This window comes from Dermacentor albipictus, chromosome 3, assembly GCF_038994185.2.
Source record: "Dermacentor albipictus isolate Rhodes 1998 colony chromosome 3, USDA_Dalb.pri_finalv2, whole genome shotgun sequence".
Classification (NCBI taxonomy): domain Eukaryota; kingdom Metazoa; phylum Arthropoda; class Arachnida; order Ixodida; family Ixodidae; genus Dermacentor; species Dermacentor albipictus.
The window spans coordinates 79863179-79886836 of NC_091823.1; the positions used below are offsets into that span (position 1 = coordinate 79863179).

At 46.2% G+C, this 23658-nt stretch overlaps 1 protein-coding gene and 1 non-coding gene across 2 annotated transcripts in view; one reads left to right on the top strand and one right to left on the bottom strand.

Annotated features, from left to right (window-relative positions):
* LOC135919173 (cell adhesion molecule Dscam1-like) overlaps window positions 1-23658 on the bottom strand; it is a 556253-nt gene that overhangs the window by 80893 nt on the left and 451702 nt on the right. The window contains exons 18-20 of the mRNA XM_065452886.2: window positions 14160-14249; window positions 13524-13709; window positions 6744-7037 (exon numbers count right to left, since the gene is read on the bottom strand). Of these exons, the coding sequence (XP_065308958.2) occupies window positions 6744-7037; window positions 13524-13709; window positions 14160-14249 (570 nt within the window). The remainder of the gene's footprint in view (window positions 1-6743; window positions 7038-13523; window positions 13710-14159; window positions 14250-23658) is intronic.
* TRNAT-CGU (transfer RNA threonine (anticodon CGU)) lies at window positions 5663-5734 on the top strand. Its single transcript has one exon. It is a non-coding gene; the product is annotated as a tRNA-Thr (tRNA).

The following is a 23658-nucleotide window of genomic DNA, read 5'->3' on the forward strand; positions in this document are numbered from 1 at the left end:
CATAATCCTGGTTTGTGCAAGAAGTAAATAACAAACATGTGCGAAGGTTCGTCTCTGCGTGCACGCTCAGCCATGCTAGATTTCTGATTTATTTCTTGACTGATAACCGGCATGGACACTGCTTTTAATGAATGCAATGGCGGGCAAGTTAAAGGTTTATCTCTGTCCACAGGCAGTATTCCGATTTTCAGGCATAATTCTGCAGCGAATGTGTCTTTCTTCCTTTTCGCAAGTGTAATAACCCTTCCTTTTACGGCGTAAGCTCTCAAGCGCCTTAAGCATTTCGTGATTACATTCTTAGCCAACAACTTTTAAGTTCCGAGTAAGCACGCAAGAAAACAGAGGCTCTTCTTGTACCTACTGCAAAAGTCTTCAAGCAAGGTCGAAACTGTGAATATTCTCAAGACGCGCTGAGCGACCATGTTAAATATTGCTGTGCTTTAAATCTTACGATTTTTCGTCTAAGTTCCAATGAAAGTGCGGAAGTGCACACAAACGAAAGTGCAGAATTGCACGCAGAGATTTGTGTGTCTACTTTTGTGTGTTAATTATGTCTACATAGTGCTGAAATCACAGTCGTGAATAACCAGCAAGCCCAACTTTCTACAGTTTTGCAGAACGACCAGTCTCTTACAGTACGAATCACCATGAAAATGTTACACGTCGGAAGTTATTCTGGTTTCCATCTCTTTAGAACTAAATTATTGGGTCTTGTGTGCCAAAACTACCATCTGATTATGAGGCATGCCGTAATGGGGGACTCCGGATTAATTTTCACCGCCTGCGGTTTTTTAACGTGCGCATAAGTGTATGTACACTGGTGTTTTTGAATTTCGCTCCCGTCGAAATGCGGCCGCGGTGACGGTGATTTGATCCCGTGACCTCGTGCTCAGCAGCTCAACACCAAAGCCACTAAGCGACCATGGCGGGTCTGGTTGCTATAGCATAATGTGAGATAACGGAATGCAAGTTCCAGCATCTGAATTAATCAACGCCAGCGACGCAGACACTAATTATTGCTGAGCTCATGACATCAACCCACTCGGTTGCACCTAGTTCACACGAGCGATAGAGGCACTAAAAAAACACATCTATATTTTTCTTGTTTTTTTTTTGTCCAGCACCCTGATCATTCTTCATTTTCAGTCCTTGACATTGTTGTTCTCTTTTTCACCCCGCCATCCTTCGGATAAAGCATTCCTGTCATCAATCTTCATTCCAATGTAGACTGCATTCAAACTCTGGCGCCATTTTACACACAGAAATTTTCTCGCTCCCTACTTCGTTAGGCACAGCGACCACCTGCAAATGCCAACGTTAAAATAATGTCTGAAATAAGATAGAGTGTTTCACACTGGCTGCCCGAGTTCCAATAGGTGGGCCCTATTTTTAGTCAAAGGTGGTTCTAAAACCCGAAGCGTGTTAGTTTGATCTTTATAGATGAGTAGTGTCACTTGGCCTCATGAATGGTGGCATCAGTCTGGCCAATAAGCCGTTTCAGCCCTCGTTCTCTTTTCTACACCTTCTTTTGCAAGTTGGCGTATAGGTACCGACTACAGGGGGGCTCCAGGGCTCGTGCCCCTTACGTAGCCCCCTCCGGAGGGGGGCGGTGCGCCCCTTCCCCAGTGATGCCGAAGGCTACCCCCCCCCCTTCCACACACACACACACACACACACACAAGCAAAATGTCATTACCAGAATTAGGTCACCTACAACATTAGAGGTTTCTTCTGACTTGCCTCTACCTTTACATCTAAAATTTTACTTGGGCTAATAGCTTAATGCATCATTATTGGAGCGGACATGCACGGCTTGTAATTAAGAATTTCGCTTTATTTCTTCAAATCTTCACTGTAGGATGACAAGAGCATAAGAAGCATTTTGTATTTGTTCACTTCAACATTGTTTTAAGTTTCCACGTTAAAAACCTGCACACGCATAGTATGTACACAGAACAAGATTTATTATATTTGTAAAAGAGGGGTGCCTCACAATCAAATCGTGGTTTCGGTGCGTAAAACACTAGAATTAATTTTTGAAAGAGGAGGAGGGAGACAATAACCAATTATTTCTAAGGGTATGGATAGCCTATGCCTAGAGAATGAATATGTTGCTGTAAGTTCACCTCGCTTAAAATTGCTTTGCAAGCTTTTTTGACACTGAAAAGAAACCTGCAGACTTCAGTGACCCCTTCGGCAAAGTCTTATATCAATGGCATGCGAAACGCACGTGAATGATTTATGTTTCAGTATTGCTTCTCTTTCCAGTAAGCAATGCTAACGACTCCCGAAAAGAAAAGAAAAACTCATTAATAAGTTACATTTATTAGGGATAGGAACACAGAAAAGCTAGTGCATATTGTTTCCAGTACAGTTGAATAGCCGCCAGTAATTATTTCATCACCGAGAGTTATTTAGGTATAATTTAATTAATTATCTAACTCGAGACCTACTATCTAAGTTATCAAAGTGCCAATGAGGCATTTGTGGGTACAGTCAAGCGACATCTAACTGCCGCATTTTCAGTGACGTACTAATTGCGCACTAATTTTTTCCGACTGATAAATAAACCCGGCGAAATATGAAAAATACCACGTGATTGTACTACCACCGGCATCATAAAGCAACGCCCTCGAACAGGCTATCTTTATGTTAGTCAGAACAATATAAAGGAAATAAAGAAAAACATCGTGATCGAGCTAATGCCTTATCTGCCGCGCCCCGGCCGAAGTAACATGTCGCGCTTGTTCTTAGTTGAAAACAAGCTGTCATAGCTGTTGTCCTAACGCAGATAAAGTGCACAAATAGTTCTTTTTTTCCACATTGCCTAGAACAACAAAAGCGAACTGACGACCTCAGTGCAAATATTTAAAGGTGCGTTTTGTTTCGTCCCAGTCGCCAGGTTTTTCTCTAGTGAGCACAAGGAAAAAATTATCCCTGCTTTGGGAGCTGCAAATGGCAACAAGGCGAAGGCCGGAAATATTTTTATCAGTCTCGGAGGTGTGACGGTAGGCCAAATGCATCGAATATAATCAGAAATTATTGAAACCTGAGACAAACCGGCAGCTTCCAGAATCAGCGGCGGAGGATTCCGTCTTTGAGTCCTAGCCTACGCGCGGATGTTCTAGCATTTATGGCCTCAAGTGCTCATGCTAGCATGTGGGACGTGGCCGCACAGGTACCAATTTCCAAGTCATCATTTTAGAGGATTCTAAGTCTTTCGGCCTTTCACACGCACCACCTTAACCAGCAACATTCTCAGAAAATTGGGACCTGCAGAATTGTCTAGATTTCTTGAATTGGTTCCTCACAAAAGCCCATGAGTCACCGGACTTTTTGAGCGACATCATGTGCACAGGTGAAGCCAATTTTCGCAGAAAGTGCAAGGTAAATTTGTTTAATGCACAGATTGGAGTGACTCCAATCCACGCTGGGTAAAACGAATTCGGCATAGTACCAGTGGTCGTTCAATATGTGGTGCAGAAATTACGCCGGTGCTGTAATCGATCCCATCTTCTTCGATCACACACTGACTTGGTAGGGTTACGTGGAAGAAATCCTTGAAGAAGTGGCGGATTAGTTTATTAGCGAAGTCCTGTTGTCAGGTCTTTCACTTCTGTGGTCTCCGCAGGGTGGGGCGCCAGCACCAAACAGCAGCCGAGCACGAAACTTGCTGGATGTGGCTTTTCATGCGCAACAGATTGGAAAACACGGGCCTGTGGATTGGCCGGCTAGGTCATCTGAACTCTCTCGACTCGATTTCTTTCGTTGGGGTTATGGGAAATACCGTGTTTACATGATCGAGACGACGACGTCACATGAGCTCAAGGCAAGGATAACGGATGTCTGCCGTAGAATTCCAGCGTCGTTCATCAAGAAAGCCACTGAAGATGTGATAAAGCGGACTCAGTACTGCATAGCTGCAGAAGGACACTTACTCAAACACGTGCTCTAGGCAGCAGCTGGTGTTCAGCAGCGCTTACGAAGTCACAGATAACAAGGGCTAGTGAAACCTGATGGTTTTCTTTTTCTGTTGTTTTTTGTGCAGACGTCCTGATTACCAATTGGGCTCATTTAAAAGTGGTACATTTACTTTTTGAAAGTATCGGTTTTACCTTTCTTCAACATATGGGTCGCTCCCCGGTCTGTTTATGCGTTTTTTTTTTCTTTTGCCACGAGCTTCATTTAGCAGCAGGTATACACTCTCATGGAAAATAAAACCGTCATTTTAATTTGGCTGCGGTCCGAAGCAAGTTTCTGGTGCGAAATACAGCCATAAAACTGCGCACGCACTCTTTCGATGCGGTGCGAGTAGAGCCGGGATTTTGAAACGTTTTATGCCTATTCCATTGCCTTTGGCGTTTCGTGCATTCTAAGAGCGGTAGTTCGGCCGCGTTATTAAGGGGCTCTTGTTATGAATGTGATCAGTCGACCTTGGGAGATGGATCATAAGTGTGACGTAGAAATTAGAGAAAGGAATATGTGCGAAGTCGCGAAACCTGCTGTTGGTACTCCTTCCTTACCATTATCAAGGTGACGAGCTGTCTCTTCGGGTTTGTGGCAGGCAAATCAGTTGCTTTCAGTCGGCGTATTTGGGTGTACTGCTTTATGATGCGGATGGGAGCGCAATCATGAGATATTTTTTTTATATTTCGTGGGATTTCTTTACGAGCAGGAAAAAATTAGTACGTCATTATTGCGCTGCTAAGAACACCACAGTTGGATGTTATTTGGGGTGTATACAAATGCCTCATTGACACTTCTATAATTAGGATAGTATTTCTCGAGTTCGATATTAAATTGCAATAACTTAAATAGATCTCAGTAACGAAAAATTTTGGCGGCCACTCCACTGTACTCAAAACAATATGAACTAGGTTTGCTTCGAGTAACGTAATTGCCCTTTTTTAAAGACTTAGCGCATGATATTTGGGGCACCTTGTATAATTCACTCAATAACCGAAATGAGGCCAAGCCGGATTCACTCGAAATCAGAATGAATAGCAGTCATGCGCAGCAAAGAGAGAGAGAGAGAAAAGAGAGAGATAGAGCCTGCAGTTTCTCGGAAAAAGCTAGTCAGTATTAGCAATAGCGAGGCATACGACAAATATACGAAGGCAGATTGCATCACCGAGAGACGCTGAGAGACACAAAGTTTCTTCAAGTGAAACTGTTATAAATGCTTTATATATATATATATATATAGAGAGAGAGAGAGAGAGAGAGAGAGAGAGAGAGAGAGAAGAAAGGGCGTTTACCGAGGGGCCCGATATTTATTGATCCTAGCATAAGAAGCCAACAAACCAAGACACCGAGGACAACACAGGAGAAGTGGAGAAGTGCTACTTAATAATTGGGTTAAACAGATGATAAAACAATGGAAAAGAACGCGGATGAGAAAACAACTTTCCGCAGGTGGGGAACGACCCACCTTCGCATTACGCGTGCGATGCTCTACCAGTTGAGCTACCACGGCAGCGTTCCCCCATCCTCTTTCTGGGGTATTTATGTGTTGACATTAGAACTAACTCTGGCAATATTAGCCAGCGCCACCACTCACAAACCTTGGCGGTGGGTGTGGAACATCTTTTCTGCCGCAAGCGTCGATGTTAAGTTGTAATATCAACACGTAAATACCCCAGAAAGTGCATGGGAGTACGGTGCCGTGGTAGCTCAATTGGTATAGCATCGCACGCGTAATGCGAAGGCGTGGGATCGTTTCCCACCTACGGCAAGTTTTTAATTCATTTTCATTTCCTAATTTATACTTCCTTTAATTCAATTAGAAAGTACAAGTAACGTCCGTTGTGTTGCTCTTGGTGTCTTTGTTGTCTTCATATGCCACGATATATATATATATATATATATATATATATATATATATATATATATATATATATATATATATATATATATATATATATATATATATATATATATATATATATATATATATATATATATATATATATATATATATATATATATGGTTGATTCGGAGCGCAGGTTGGGACCCAGGTTCCCTCCGCCCCCACCATGCAGACAGAACCAAAACTTTCCGCCTATGGGTTGGCGCATCCACCAGCGACACTAAGCGAATGAATACATTTCTCACAGAGAATTAGCGTCCCAAGGAGAGCAAGGCCGCCTTTGTAAAAAAATAGATTCACAGATTATAACCGCGAGCAGCGGGTCTAAAGCAGCTGGTTCATTTATTTTCATTTCGCAGCGTGTTTCCATCGGTTGGCATCTGTGACTCCGACCCCGGATACAGTTTCTCACCAAATTACTAAAAAAAGCTCGGGCGCTACTGTTTGTGGGAGCTGACAGCAAGGTGCTTCAGCCAGCTAGGGGCGATGGTTAGTAAATGGACTTGCCGAATCCTCCTGCTTCTGCCATCAAAGGAATTTTCGACTTTGCAAATTGATCCATTTCAAGAAGATATCGCGCCATAAGTGCAAGGTTCCACGATTATTGTGCACAGTATTATTGAATAAAAAAGAATTGCTTCAAAAGTTTGGCCAATAAAGGCAATAAAGCGTCGGAAATGAAGGCGCAAGAATGCATGAAACGACAAGCACGCATATCACACAAACACATGAACTAACGATCATTCCCAACAGCAACTGATCAATGATCGCGGCGCCAGAGTCTCCTCCAGTGCAGTTAATAGCAAGTTCTATATTCAAATCTAAATCGAAGCAATTGAGCGGCAAGACTTGGGGGAGAATGCGCTACCATACCTCCATTCTCCGTGTAGGTGGCGAAAACAAACTCGGCGTCCGTGGACCCGGCGTCGTTGTGCGCCGTCATGAGCAGATTGTACCAGGTGCCCGGCTGTAGCTGGGGCACCATCAGGGTCTCTGTCTGCGGTTGCACGTGGTTGGAGATGAGCGTCCACTCGGACTCTCCCTTGGGCTTGTACTGGGCCACAAAGAAGCTGATGTGGCAGCCACCGCTGTACCACGCACCCAGATGCAGAAGCACGAACGTCGAGTTGATCGCCAGGAAAGAGGACTTGTCAGGAGCCACGGGCGCTGGGGTAAGAAACGGAGAATGGATGAGAAAGTTGGCGAGCAAAGCTCGCTATTGGACACGGCATATTTATTTTATGTATTATTAGGGGAAGAAAAAATACAAAGAAATGTGGGCCCCTTAGGACCGGCTGTTCCAAAGAGGCAAACGCGACTCAGCATGTAAAAAAAAAAGAGGAGAAAGCGAGATGAAAAAACACATAACAAAATAACAAAAAAAAATGCTGGAAACATCATAAAACAAGTCACAAACTTATATGTGGCTAAACACGACCCGAAAATGTATTGATTCGGTACTCTTTGAGTTTATAATACGAATTCAATACACGAAGATGTGTCCACTAGTCAAAACGTTGACTAAAGTGACATTTGTAATTACACCATTGTTGATCACCAATTCAAATAGCGCCTTTCAATTGAGCCAAATCACATAATAGCTTGCACATAAAAAGTGCTGACAACAACAATAGATTTTTACCAGATGACCGTATCCTTAGGACTCTGTATGACAGCTCGGACATGGTAAAAATTTCAAACGAGCAGATATCGCCTAACGTAGTTAAGGAAGTAGTAAAATAACAAAAAAAATTTGTGACTGCCGTTCAGGACTTGCTTGTGTGATATGCTAATGCGCTGATTAGTTTTTCCTAAAAACTGCTCCAAAAAAAAAGCTAATCATGTATAGCTGTTGCTTGGAATGCCGACTGATTACATCTATACAAACATATCGCTATGCATGGCTTTTGCTGCGCCATTTTAGGATTTTAAGTACGCCTTACAACTCTTCGTTTCGAGTGGTAGTTTATATATTGTGATTGGATGTATACCAACATCTTATTGACATTTATTATTTCAGCTATGGGAGCCATAGCCTGGCCGCAGATTAGGGGCGCTGTCACGTGAAGCTATTCTAAACTGTTTTTATTCCAATTCTGCAGTCAGCCGTCCACTAAAGGTACGTAAAGTTTTCGGACCACCGCCACTTCGCGTCTCTATCACGCGACGTCACGGAAACCGCGAAACCATGTACACATCATCTTAGATAATGTGTACACTGATTATGCATGATTATACCTAACAAAACAATACGATTATTTCTGATTTGACATCAATTCGGCATTAGCCCTCTCCATTGACCAAAGCTTTCAGCTGCGCCCGCTTCGCCTTCTGTCGCGCGACGTCAGAGAACTACAACATCACACTGCATCGAAGTGAATTGTAAGCGTAAAAACTACATTAACATGCCTAACGAAACTGAATTTTTTTCTGAATAGTCGGAGATTGCCCCATTCCAAAAGGAAGAGAAGATTGCTACCCGATGATCGCTCTGGCAATGGCTACTCTGAGATGCCGGTGAGCATGTACTTATTTGCGTATAATAAGAAGTTTTACGTGGTAGTATAACGTTTATCGAACCCTTTCAGCACGTATGCTACATCACTCCGAGAACTCTTTTTCGCTGAGGATCTGTTTCAGCGGCGTTTCTAACTTTCCGTTGCACGCCGCCGTTGGCTATGACCAGCAACCACAAGCTGAGGAAGGGGAAGCGAACCAATTTGACACGCCGTGATTACTTTCCTCGTCAGGCTATCTACTTTCACTGTGCTGGTTTGGCCCCACCGAAACTTTCTCCACTGCTGCGTGCTCCTCGCCTCTTGTCAGCCACTTAGATAAGAGAAACAGCTCAATGTAGGTAATTCTATGCGCTTTGAACACACACAAAAGTGAGCTATAAATGAGGAGAGCGTTTGATTGGGCGCTTCAAATAACTATGCGCGTTACCGCCTGATGCTTGCGTCGGTGGTTGTGTAAGTTCTACGTCCGGAGATTGGAATAAAAACAGACTGGACTAGACTAGAAACAGGCGTTATAGGGTCTCAGGCTGCTGCTCCCACTGGCATAGGCTACTAATTTTTCCTCATTCATTTTCTTTTTCACGCTTTGCTAAAACCAAGCATAAAAGGGTACCTTTTGAAACTGAAGACCAAATCAACGTCTTCGCTACTAACAGGTTGCGTCTGCGAAGAGAAAGATTTCCCGAGGATACGAATTTCTTTTGCGTTAAGGCTTGCAAGGATGAAAGGTAATAAAGACAAACAAAACAATTTCATTTCTGTCAACTGAGAAAACACTCGCTATCCTCAAAAATGAAATGACAGAAAAGAAAGATTACTCCATTATTCTCGAAAGATTAGTGAAAAATGGCAGCCATTAAGAAGCCCATGCTGTTTCCGTAGTACCAATCAAAATACCTCCGTTGATTAGGGTCTTAAGCGATGCTAACTTCGCCGTCGATCGTTCCATAAAGCATAATGTGCACTAAGTATTTTCAATGCACAGTTTCTTCCTAAGGATGTAATTCACGTAAGACATAATACTGCCAGTCAAGTAGCAGGATAAACATTTGCAGAGTAAAGCGTTCACAATAGATCGTGCCAATAAATATTTGTTAGCGCAGGCTGTCGAGAGCGTATCTAGCTGCAGATGCATTCGAAATATGAAATAAGGCTGTCTTGTAAATCGAACAAAAAAAGGCTTTGCGTTCAGAAATGAGGTGGAGATTTCCGCGTAATTACTGAAACACGGGTCTCTCGAGGACATTTGGGGGAAAAGCAGCTATGTGAAGAGCTCGCCAAGGAGTCTCACTGTTTTACTGCTGCACTAAAGCCTCAAGACCATAGTTAGCTCCCTCTGTTGCTTTTAGAACCAAGAAAAAAAAAACAAAAATATTAATTTCCCCATACGCAGTTCACAATCTTTTCTCTATTACACGAACTCGGTATCGAAACGCTCAGCTCTAATCCCCTTTGAATATGCTCATAGCCATAGCACCTATTGGCAGAAGTAACCATTAATATTTAGAGACGGTTTAGTGTGACCATCAGTAAACGTTTTTTTAAGACTCGGTTTTGTGTGTCATTCTACTCGCCCATGAACTGACCAGTGGTTTCATGTCTTTTGCTCGACAGAACTGGCATCGAAAACTCAAGAAAGTACTTGAAGTTGGTCGAATCTTGTGGCAAATGACCATTTGTCGCTCTTCATTTCAACGCCTTTTTTTTAACAAGCCCGCCATCTCTTTAAATAATGCTCGCGACGCGACATTTGCTACATCGCTAGGAAAAAACACCATTACCTCAATAACAGACATCACTATTGCTGTTGATAGCGTTGGCGAAGGCACTAAACGTGCACTATGCGTAGTGACAGCAGATCGAGTTTTAGTAGCTCGTAGCAGCAGCGCCCGATTTTTGCGCATGAAGGGCCTTTCCGAAGCCGGTATCATCTGTTCTCCCCTCGGGATGACGGCCTGGTTAGCGATCCAGCGAAACGCGTGTGCTCGAAAGATTATTATGGCTGCTCAGCTTTCAACTTGTTCCTCCTCGAAAGTGACGCCTCGCGAGCGGTACACAGAAGCGCAGTACTCGCTGCGGAAGCGCGCTTTTCTATTCGTTTTGCGTTTGCCTTCACTTCGACCAAGCTTGGCTGCTTCGTTAGCGCGTTCGCGGAGCCCACCGCTGGGACCTCATAACTGGCAGGCGCCCGCGTCAGCCGTCGGGCCAGACTCGGGCCGCACTTCTTGATCGGCAGAACAAACAAAGTTGTTGCCTACTTCGTTAATTCTTTAGCCTGGTCATTATTAATGGACCACTGTTCTGCAGCCCTCCTCTAACCCCATTCCTTCTCCCATTACCCCCTGCTCACTCTTTCTTTGATGCACCGGATCTCTACATCTTTTTTAGCTTGTTACGTTTATCTTGCACCCGTATGGCTACAACTCTCTCTCTCTCTCTCTCTCTCTCTCTCTCTCTCTCTCTCTCTCTCTCTCTCTCTCTCGCTCGCTCTCACTCTTTTTTGTTTTTTGTTTTTTCTTTTCTGCCTCTTCTCCCATCTATCCAGCTACGTCCGAAGCTGCTTAGCGCATCGGGAAAACGGGCGTTCGTTGGTATTTTTCGGGGTCCGGCCGAAGGGCTCGTTAACACACTCAAATAATTAACCTCAGGGAATTATTTGCTGCACCAGAGTCATCACTCACAGGGTGGTGCTGTTCGGCGTACGCTGCGCGCGTGGAAAGACGACACGCATGGCGATTAGGGTCGTATTGCCCGCTGCTGCGCATTCATTTCGTGTTCTTTCGCGTGTGTATTTTTCTTTGTGCCCGCCTCTTCGTACCGCCGCGGGGAGGGTTTTAGTTTCGCTATCAGCTCGCTGCTGCTACTGCTGCCGCCGCTGCTTGAGCGAGCGAACCGGCGAGTGGGGTCAGCACGCCCCCTGCTGTTGTGCAGAACATCCTGCCCTAATGCGTCGCAGGCGGCGCGCCAGAGACGGCTGGTTTTTTCGTAATGAACCATAAATCGCCTTGGAAGGCCGTGCGGTGTGGTCGCCCTTGTTCCGCCTACACGTCAGCCGCCGTGCTTCCTTGCCACCGCGTCTAGCGAAATTTCATTAGCAGTAAACCTGTGAACCGCGCTGGTTACAACGTGGCCTTAACCCCCGCAATAAGTAAAAGCGAACGAAAAGAAGCGGCGCTCGACAACAGCTGCCTTTGTTTAGGGATAATAGTTGTGCAACTTAGAGAGTGAAAGTTGTTCGCTGAAAAGCACTAAATATTGTGCGTATATTGTAGCCAATGTGGGTATTGGTATAAGCGATGATTTCGTTGGTCTTAACGAAGAACGCTGTTATTCTTTAGAACTAATTTGCAAACAAAGAACCTGCACAATCTGCAGTCATTTTCATCCGGGAAAGCTCCACCCAACGTAAGATTGTGGCGCTACAATGCCGTAGACATGGCCCACTGAAAGCTTAATCTAATGTCGACATTATGCACCGAACCGATCTTGTCCTGTACAAAGTCAGAGTACTTGCTTACAGCTGTAAATGACATTGCCCGATTCCGCTGCTGTCATATTGCTGCGTATCGATGGTACTCTAATTCTCTTTTATGAGTAAGTGTGAAACCATTTTACAAGCCGTCTTTCGCTACGCTTCACTGCTGCTTCATTTCGCGTTTCACGATAAAATTTTCACTGCGCTTCTCGATTCTCGTTCCCTCCAGACGCAAAGGCAGGAGCGCACCACAAAGAAAGAAACCGAAAGCCGCGACAGCATGGACGCGCCATCTGTGGGGCTCCAGCGTCGCATAGAGGCAAGACAACCAGCCAGGCACTAGGGGACCTGGCGACAATAAGCACCGACTCAAACTATTCCCTATTCACGTTATTCACTACTGCCATGCATTCACCTGCGGCTTAGTGGGTAGAGTATCAGGCTATTGTGCCATTGAGTGAGAGCTTTTGTGAGGCGGACCCCAGCGTCTACTCAGAAAGACAGGAGCTGACAGCACCCGCAAATGTGTGGGTGGTAGGGCCAAAGAAATCTTTGCTTTAATACAAGTAGGCCTCGACTTATACCATCTTCGGGGTGGATTTACCCCACATCAGGGACCGGCCTGTTGTTCAAGACAGCAGCCACCGCATGACGCTCTTATACGGGAAGGTAGCTATAGCATAAACATTGTGTGGCAATGAAGTTGCCACCTTATCGCCCGGATGAAAGGAAAGCGCATCGAAGGCAAATTACACACTCAAGGTTCCACTGGCAATCGAACTCAAGAACCTTTCAATTGCGACCTTGGAATTTCTGTGTGCCATGCCTGCCATTCAGCCCCGGAAAGTGCTCACACCACCTACTACTGCTTCCCAAAGGACAGTGCGCGTCCTAGGAATAGGACGCCTGTCTATGCGGACAACGAAGTCAAAGCCATGTAGAGAGGCTGGTGACGGCCATAAGGAAGATGACGATGCCCAAAGAAAACAGTTTAGTTGAACGTAAGTGGCCAAGCTAATCAAGGTGTTCAGTTCTCCTAGTTGTTTCATGATCACTTAGCATCAACAGCTTAACAATGCAGTAAATAACAAGCCGTACGAGGCTGTTCTTACATGCACGCGTTGCTGTGCAGCCATCCGTCATTTTTAATGCTTGCTTTTTTTTCTTTAATATGGACATCTAAATAAAAGCGTCCAGCTGCTAGTCAGCGATAGCGTTATTCACCTCGCAATCAGCCCAATTTGGTGCTGTCTGTGCTAACTAATGTAAATGATACTTGTTGCTGGTGGTGGAAACATAGGCGCTTAGTTCGGTGAAAGAGATTCTGGTGGCTTGTCTGAAAAAGGCGATGTGCTTGGGGCCCTTCTGTACTATGGCAGTTCATAGATAGCCTTTGACGAAAACTTCAAAGCGACTGCATGAGTGACAAAATTTGACACCAGTCTTGGTACCAAGACACGCTCGCACTCTGAAACTGTATAGTTTTTTCACAACAAAATCACAGCGGCCCCAACGCTCTGACATCACCGAACAAGCACGTGATGGCTTTGAAATTTTTGGCAAAGACTGCACTTTCAGCTATGTTGCATTTGACAGGGAGGAATATGAAAAAAAATGACATTTTGTCAGAATAATCGCAAGTTCATGTGCTGCTCATACCTGTGCCCTCCGTCTTGACACTGAGTACTTGGGTAGGATCCCCTTTTCCAGCGTCATTGAATGCCTCCATGTAGAGCTGGTAACGTGTTCCACATCGCAAGTTTTCCAGTACGATGCTTTGCTGCGTCCCTGGTACATGTTGCTTGACCCAGTCATTCTGTTCTTCCTTGTAGTGTAGTATGTAGCCTGCCAACAGGGCATCAAGCATCTTTTTATACTTAACTCAGAAAACGTTTAAGGACTTAGTGGTCAACTCAGACTAATATTGTCAACGCAGCTGGAAAGACTGCACGTATCAACCTATCTTAAGCAACACACTCACAGAAAGAAGGAGCACACTAAAAAAAAATGCATGTTTACTTGCTTACCTATCAGCCCTGGCACAGCCTTCCTTAATTTCTTTTTTTTTTCAACAAAGTTACAGTATTCCTTCAGTTCTCTGATTTTCGTACTGCTACTACATCTGAAGTGAAGGCTAATAATTTAAAGCAAATGTCTCTTCCTTAGAAACAAGGGAAGTCCAATACGTCACACATACTACTTGAAAGTCAAAAATTTACTGCTTGCCTTGATATCTTTAGCAATAACTCTGCCCAAGAACGCGCCGAAATTGTGAGAAATGCACGAGTTCCGTACCAGTGACAGGAATGTCGGGTGGCTCCCACAGCAGATGTACCGATGTTGCGGTCGTCGACTGAACTCGAATCATAGGAGGGCTGGGCGGATCTTGAGGCAAAACCGTGCCGGCAAGAAAGAAACAAAGAAGGAATAGCTTAGCAAAACATCAGCCTTTAGAAATGACGCTCTTCAATTTAAGAAAAAAGGAGCAGTCAATAAGCAGCCAGCCTTCATTGTCTCGTCATTCCAACTCATATCCGCCCCAAGCGCGCAACCTGATCGGCAGCGGCAAGCAAGCACCGCTTAACAATGTATTATAGAGATCCCCGCGCCGAGACCTTTGTGAACTTTCAGCTACGTTGAAGCACTCCTATCTTTTTTAGCAAGCATCCCTGGCGTCTTGCCTAAGCAACGTTCTCGCTTAATTTCCTGGAGCCTGAGAAAAGATTGCGGAAGCTCGTAAGAACCTTAACTTTCCGAGCTGCGCTTACAAGGTGAACGGGGAGGGGGGGGGGGGGGGGGGGATAACTGTGCTGGATCAGCAGCACGCGAGAGGAGTGGGTGAGGCAGCAGAAGCGTTGGACAAGCATGCACTTCGTACTTCCCTTAGCTCTGAAGCGATAACAGCGCTTCCGTGAGTGCAGTAAGCGCCTTCACTGCGTAGTGCCAACGCTGTGTGGATCCTTTCTCCACATGAAGCAACAAAAGACGCGCCTCAGTATTCCCCCTTGCTCCGCTTAGATTGTTTCCTGCAACACTGTTCTCCTTTATCTCGACACGTCTTTTCTTTTTCGTTAATCTAGCTAGGGAGTAAGAAAACATTAGCGAGGCTGCAGGCATTACCAAGGGTGCACAAGCCGCCACGACATCGTAAACGCATAAGAGTACCACACCTGGAGCTAACTTGTAGTTCATTTCATGAACGCAAGGTTCCAAATATACAGCAAGGACAAAAATAAAACTTAGTTACTGAAACATTAACATAGATCGTCCAAACGAAAAAGTAAATTTGTGTCTTGATGGCACATGGATTCAGGCAAAGTCTGAAGAAATTGAAATACATGTTCTTATTTTCGTTTTTCCAATAGTTATCGCTATGAAAGCTTTAACGCTGCGTTTTATGATCCTTTCTAGATAGTAGTGACTCTAAACGTTAATTTGGGTTCAAGACATCGACTGTGTAAAGTACAAATGAATATTGTGTCCTTTTCTGTTTCTTGCACACTCATTGCGATCAGTGAAAAGGCATATATTCATGAATATTACAAGCTCAAGCACCATATGCCTTGTTTCTTGTGCACCTGTTTGTAAGCTTACAATGGCACTGATACAAGAATCGTAAAACGCATGGGAACAACGCATTAGTATGATAGAGCAGCAAAATTTAGGAAATATTCTTGAGCAAACTGTAAACGGAAGCGATGCTTCTAAAAACAATAATATACGTTGGCTTTAACGCTAAAGAAGGAGGGATACATACTGGTAAAATTAAGAATGAAATAGCGGACGTATACTGCGTTATTGCGGCCATGCTTCCTGTTGTTTTCATCAACACATTTAATACTTGAAAATGCACGTAGTATATCATCCTGGGGCTGCTAACATTATAACCATGATGCAAAACTGTTTACACCGTCCAGCACAATAGAAAGAGGGGCGACTAAACGAATGGATGCATATGAGTGCCAACATACAAAAATTCTGAAAGCTTCATTCTCAAAGTTTAGAAACTTTGAGAATGAAACATTATTCTGCCGGGTCAGCGTTGGAAATATCAGAGAATATGAAAACAGAAAATTCTTTCCACGCCACTCCGTGGGGCATTAGTAAGTGTGTTTTGTGAAATTGCAGACGTATGGGCCTATAAATACTTCCCCATTTATCACCGCGCATAAATTAGAACGGCTCTAGCAAAAATGTCAAGGATAAACGAATTTTCGCAGTTTTGATTTTCTTCATGCTTTTATATGACAGCTCTGTACATGCTCCCTAGTATCTTGAACTGGAGCGAATCCTTTATCCCAAGAATGAACTTCCATTTCCTCCCAACCGCTAACCATTGCGCCATCTGCCGGTAGCTCTTCACAGCAATCAATACACCCCCGAAATTATTTTCGCGCGACCTACGAGAGATGGCGCGTCGGCCGCTCCGAGGTTCAACGTGCTCTGTGTTGAAGTCAGAAAAGTGGACCTAATAAATAAAATATTAATTATAGTAGCACGTGCGCATGGTCTTCCCAATAAGTGCCGTAGGCCAAGGTACCATTAAGCATTGTTCTCAAGCTCCTTCGATAACAATGAGAAGTTGAAGATATATATATATATATATATATATATATATATATATATATATATATATATATATATATATATAGAGAGAGAGAGAGAGAGAGAGAGAGAGAGAGAGAAGTAAAGGGGTTAACCGAGGGGCGTGATTTTTATTAGTCATAGCTAATCTTCTATCAGCTATGCCTATATATATATATATATATATATATATATATATATATATATATATATATATATATATATATATATATATATATGATAGGATCATTCTTTTTACCAATGGAGGCCACGCAGCATACAAAAATGACAAGGCGGATCAATGTTTTGGAGGCGCCCGAACTGATGGCTTGTATCTCTCCAGACGGATTGCCGCAAGGGCCAAACGTGTGCGAATATCAGTGTCGCCGCATCTTTTCTTGACACAGGTGTCTGGACCATTTCTCTCGAAATGTCGTGTGCAGCCCTAGCAGCAGTCAGCCTGGACGTTGCTTTGTATACTGCAGTGGGCTGGTAACCACTGCAACACAACGTTGTGATGCACTTCGCATGTTTTAATAGATAGGCCCCCGATGACCCTGATGTGTTGCTCCTGCGCGCATGATGACTTCGGGGGCTGCAGTGCCGCTCGTGAGTCGGAGGAGATGACCCAAGGCACAGCTCTCTGGTTCACGGTGTGCGCAGTGCAGCTAGTTAAGTAGTTGTACTTGAAGAAGTGTGGTGACTGGGAGTGGCAGAGATGGTAACACTCGCAGAAGGAATGCACATGCCAGTGACAGATGATGTAGTTGTAATGGCACATGACTGTAAATATGATGGTGAGTCCTGTACGTGGTGTTAATATTGTCGGCGTACACCCTGCTGCATCATACATGCTGAATGGAATCCAGGCGTTTGCACTTTACGAAACGTAAACATCGACGCGCTATGCCGAGACGAACCTCGTTCTCTTCTTCAGTCCCTTTGCTGTGCCACACCATGTGGCATTACCCCCTCTTCAAAAAAATAAAGGAAAACATACATAGGATTGACGTGAGAGCGCCGAGATGGCCTAGTACGAACACGTAGGCTATAGTCACAATCACTGCGGTATGCTATATAGTCACAAGGTATTGAGGGACGAGCAAGAACAAAAACTACCCTAAGCGGCTGAAAACGTCGAATATTAGCGGCTATTGTACGGGTTCAACCGCACAAAGTGCACAATCTCAGATTGCCGTTGTCGACGCCGAGGAGGCTGGCTTCCGTCAGGAAGGACTTCTTAATTCACGCCACTAATTTGCTGCAACACTTTGCAAGGTCCGAAGTAATGACTCAAAAGCTTCTCTGATATTCACTTTCGGCGCACGGGAGTCAACACCAAAACTCGATCACGAGGTTGGAACTCGACTTGTCGATGGCGGAGATTGTAACGGTGCGCATCGATGCTCTGTTGTTTCTTTATGTGCACTCGGGCAAGCTGACGGTTTCTTCCGCGCGTTGCACGAAAAGTTCGGCATCTTGGGCGAGGTCGAGATGATCGATGTTGTCGCACGGCAGCATTGCTTCCAACATAGTCTACATTTCACGGTCGTAAACGAGGTAAAATTGCGTGAAGCGTGTTGTTTCTTGCATAGCACTGTTATAGGCAAACGTTACGCAAGGCAGTACATCGTCCCACGTCTTGTGCTGTACGTCTACGTACATATACAGCGTGTCAGTCATCGTTTTGTCCAGTCGTTTGGTCAAGCAGTTTGTCTGCGGATTATAGGCAGTTGTCCTTCAATGGGTCGTGCTGCTGTGTTTTAAAACATCTTCAATGAGCTGTGCTCTAAAGGTTTTGCCTCGGTCTGTGATGACATGCGATGGAGCACCATGCCGTAGGACGATGCTCTGTATGAAAAACTGGGCAACCTCAGAAGCTGTGCCTCGAGGCAGCGCCTTTCTCTCAGTATACCGCGTTAAATAGTCTGTGGCGACGATTATCCAGCTGTTGGCAGAAGATGACACTAGAAACGGGCCCAGAAGATCCATGCCGACCTGGTCGAAAGATTTGCCAGGTGGGTCAATCGGATTCCGCAATTCCGCAGACTTCACAGTTGGTGACTCTCGGCGCTGGCATTCACGGCAGGCTTGGACGTACCGCTTAACACACTCGGCAAGTTTCAGCCAGTAGTAGGATTGCCGCACTCTATCAAGCGTTCGCCTAAAACCTAAATGGTCAGACGGAGGCCATGACAGGCGAACAAAACTTCGGCATGGAGGTCTGCTGGAACGACCAAAAGGTAGGTCTTGTTGGTGGCAGCGGAGTTCTTTTTATACAAGACGTTATGTCGTAAACAAAAAAACGGCAATGCTTGAGTGATATGTCGGGGTATTGATGGGTTTCACCCTTCCAGATGTTCGAATATAGGCCGTAGTGCGTCGTCTGCGGCTGCAGTGTGGACAAATAAGTAACGCTTACGGCCCCAAGGAAAGCGCCATCGTCCTCAATGTTTTGGTCGGTAGCGTCTATAGGGGCGCGCGAGAGTGCGTCAGCGTCTTCGTGTATGCGGCCCAACTTGTACACGATGGTCACGTCGTACTCCTGCAAACGTAGACTCCACCGAGCCAGTCGTCCAGAAGGGTCCCGCAGATTTGCAAGCCAGCATAACGAGTGATGATTGCTTACAACTTTGAATGGGCGGCCATAGAGGTAAGGTCGAAATTTGGCCAACGCCCATACGACGGCAAGACACTCTTTCTCCTTGGTGGTGTAGTTCGTCTCTGCACGCGACAATGTGCGACTTGCGTAGGCGATCACTCTTTCAATACCTTCCTGCCATTGTACAAGCACCGCACCAAGACCAACGTTACTGGCGTCTGTATGAACTTCCGTGTCCGCCTCCTCGTAAAAGTGGGGCAAAACTGGTGCTGACACCAGACGCTGTCGAAGCTCGGTATAAGTAGTCTCGTGCTATGAGGCCCAGACGAACGATACATCGTCCCTCATGAGGCGAGTCAGCGGCTCCGCCATCTTCGAGAAATTGTCGATGAAACGCCGGTTGTATGCGCAAAGGCCCAGGAAGCGTCGGACACCTTTCTTGTCGGTCGGTGTTGGAAACGTGGCTACAGCGGCAGTTATCGCGGGATCGGGGCTAACGCCTTCCGCACCGACCACGTGTTCCAGAAACATCAGCTCCTTGTAGCCAAAATGACACTTCTGAGGCTTACGGGTGAGGTGAGGATGGCTTCGAGAACTTACCGCAGTCGTTTCAGGTGGTCGCCAAATGTCGCTGAACAAACAACCACGTCGTCGAGGTAGACGAGGCAGCTTTGCCACTTCTGACCAGTGAGAACGGTGTCCATCATAAGCTGGAAAGTTGCTGGTGCTGAAGAGAGACCGAAAGGAAGTACTCTGAATTCGTAAAGGCCATCTGGAGTGACGAAAGCAGTTTTTTCGCGGTCTCGTTAATCTACCTCAATTTTCCAGCAACCGCTCGTTCGATCCAGAGACGAAAAGTACTTAGCTCGCCACAACCTGTCTAAAGAGTCATCGATACGTGGTAGTGCGTACACGTACTTCTTGGTAACATCGTTGAGGCGCCGATAATCAACACAGAAAGAAGAGTTCCGTAATTGTTTCTTGACCAGAATAACCTGGGAGGACCATGGACTGTACGAAGGCTGAATGACACCACCATCTAGCATCTCCTTGACTTGGGCTTGAATTGCCTCACGTTCTTTCAGCGACACATGATAAGGTTGTTGTTTGATGGGGCGTGCGTCGGCCGATGTCGTTATTCGATGCTTCATGATTTGCGTTCGGCCCACCTTAGTAGAGCGAGCGAAGCACGCGCGGAATTCGTTCAAGAGTTCCTGCAGTGCGCTCTTTTGGTCCTCCATAAGCTCGGAGTTTACATTGATGTCTCTTAGAGAACCATCGTCTGTGTCCACTTCAGAAGCAAAGCACTCGACGATGTCCGTTGATGGTTCAGCGTAGGCGATGGCATAGCCACGAAAAATGTGCCGATGCTAAAAGGTAAAGTTGGGAACGAGGACCGCTGTCTGGTTATCATAAAATTCTACAAGGCTTCACGCTACACAAATACCATGGGTCCGCAACATAGAAATGTTGCCTTCTGCAATGGCTTCACCGCCTTGTAGCTCGTCGGTCTTGACCGGAACCATAACACTCGCACGCGGCGGTATCGTGATGCTGTCGTCCGAAACGCGAAGTGCGGATCTGTGTCCAATGGCGTCAGTCTGTGTTGTCGCCCTTTGTGTCGAGAAAGTGATGCAGCGTTCGCAGAGGTCAATAATGGCGCCATATTCCCGGAGAAAGTCCATCCCAAGAATTAAATCGCGGAAACACTCGCTAGAACCAGACAATTTCCGAGAAAAGCAGCACCGCGAATTTCTACTCTGGCCGTGCATAAGCCAAGTGGTGTGACGACGTGGCTACCTGCCGTATGAACTGGTGCCCCATTCCAGCACAACGTACCTTTTTTCAGAACGCTCGCCAGTTTGCCACTATGAATAGAGTAATCCGCGCCGGTATCTACAAGAGCACTCATTTTTCTGTCGTCGATCAACACAGGTATGTGCAGTGAAATCTTGTTCGCGGGAACTGCTTCTGGAGTCCTCGTGTTTTCTTTGTTCTGCGGTCGGCACGATACGAGTTCTTGAGCGCGTCGAGTATGAGCGGCCCCACCTCGGAAGATCGCTGACGTCACTTTTCCCGGCATGGACTTGGTGATCTCCCTTGCGTCGTCCTCGAGGTGGTATCACGAGCAGGGAAATATCGCCGCGGTGAGGGTAAGCGTGAATCCCGCTACGATGTGCCCGGCCTGCGCTGCTGTTCGAGGAATTCTGCGATTTCGGGATGCCTTTGCACGAACCTAGGTCGAGGCGAATGGATAGAAAAACCTCGCAGTCCGAGTCGTCGGTAAGGGTACTCCCGATACACGTGACCAGCTTCACCGTAGTGGTAGCACAGCGATCGTCGATCGGGTGGGTGCTCGCCAAACCTCCGATTTCCTCGCGGGTGTTCGGTGATCGTCGAAGTACGGTAGCGGAGTTGTCGGAGTGGCTTGCGCCCATTGCAACGCGACTGGAGACGCAACATAAGGAGGTGCGAAAGCTTGGGTGGGGCTCAGTAATGTTTCTGGGTAAATCTTTCGCCGGGACTCGCTTCGCAGAGGTGGTGCTTCACTGCTGGAAAGAGGTGCCTGCAGTGCCTGTTGTACTTCGTTGCGTACGACGCTGGCGAGGGAGCTGACTGGAGGTGGCGACGTACAGTGGAGCTTTTGCAGCTCGTCGCGAATCACTGAGCGAATGAGCTCGCAAAGCAAGGCGACGTCGCACCCGAAGCCTACCGGCGTATCCGGAGTGCAGGCGGCATTTACTTGTCGGTTGTACATGTTCGACGGTTGCTGAAGCGTCTTCTCCATGGCGGTGGCTTCGGTGAGGATCTCCGCAACAGCCTCGGGTGTATTACAAACAAGACCGCCAAAGAGCTGTTCCTTTACGCCTCTCATCAGATGATGCACCTCCTTCTTTTCCGACATGCTCGAATCGGCACGCTGAAAGAGACGCGTCATGTCCTGCACGTACATCGTGACGCTCTCGTGGGCTCTTGAACGCGTGACTGAAAGGCTCGCTCCGCTTTCTCCCGGCGATTGGGGCTGGAGTAAGTCTCCAGTATGACAGGACATTTTCGCGGTTCATAAACCTTGTGCGAGTACCACCCTGGAGGCTGAAGTAGACGTTCCTGAGTTTGCAGTTAAACCCACTCCCATTCCCACTCGTTTAACGCAGTCACGCGCTCGAACTCCGCCAGCCAATCTTCCACGTCTTCAAACCTGTTGCCATAAAAAGCCGCCGGCACTTGGGGGTTCAGCAGCGTTAGGTAAGTGGGTGTCACTCTTTCCGTAGAAGTCGCAGTGGTCGCAGTCATCACTTTTTCCTGGAGGTTTCCAAATTCTGGGGCGAGGCCTCGGATTCGCTGGCTTGTGCAGTGAACTGAAGTCAACTCCAATTGTGGGGCGAGGATCTTGCTGTCCAGTGGGGTCTCCTGCATAGGTTGAGTTTACTCAGCAAGCTCCACCAAATTGTCGCTATACCCTGCTGTAGTATGCATGCTGAATGGGGATCCAGGCGTTTGCACTTTACGAAACGTAAGCGTCGACTCGCGATGCCGAGATGAACCTCGTTGTCTCCTTCAGTCCCCTTGCTGTGCCACACCATGTGGCAATATCATTGCGGGGAAGAGGGCGAAGAAGGTGTCTCGCGAATGGAGACGACGAAGACCGCGGCTGCTGCTTAGGCGCCATTTCTATCTTCAGTAAATACAGACCTGTTTGTATCTCTGTGCCTGTATCTTTCCTGCATCAATATGCTCAAGAGCGAAGTATGTGAGCACTGGCCCGGCAATATTTTCTCTTGCTCTTGAAACCAGCTACTAAAGTGACAATTTACAATGACGGAGATATATATTTATATATAGCAAGGAGAGGAAAGGCCGGGAGATCAAGGAAACGACCGTCCGGTTTGCTGCTATACGGGGTAAAGGAAAGGGGGAATAGACAGAGTAAAAGAGGAAGGAAATAATCACTGTGTGTGCAACGGAGCTTCGTGACACCAAAGTCCCAAAGCTGGTGATACGCGTTGACGACATATCTGATGACGACGGAAATTTTCACGGTGGCTCTGTCGTAGTGGCTCTGCAACGGTCTCTCTGTGATGGTATCTCTGTCATGGAACGCTCCGTTACGGTGGTTCTGTCATGGCGACTTTGTCATGGTGACCGTGTCGGGATGACTCTGTCAAGGCGACTTTGTCATGATGACTGTGTCGGGATGACTCCGTCACAGTGGCTTGTCACGGTAGTTCTGTCACGGCGTCTGGCATAGAAAGACTGATAATTCGCGGTGATAATCCAGGCCTGCAGCAGGCGGATGACCGAGCACTCTGGCAACAAAGCGCACATGAGCTTGCAAAAAATTTTGCTGCAAAAGCACTGGAACAGACAAGTATCTGGTTTCAGAAAGGGTTCCTACACTTGTGTTTTTCGGTAAGCCTAGACACACGCTCAGGGCTTTTACTTGCGTACCAGTGAGCATATTATGTTGGTTTGGGAAATGCACTGTAACATGGGAAGGCAGTGTCACAGGAGATCTTCAAAGAGAGCCATATACATGTCTAGTAAAACATTCACAGAGCAGCCACCAGTGCTGCTTTGATGCATACCGAAGGTGTTCGCCTATGAGCG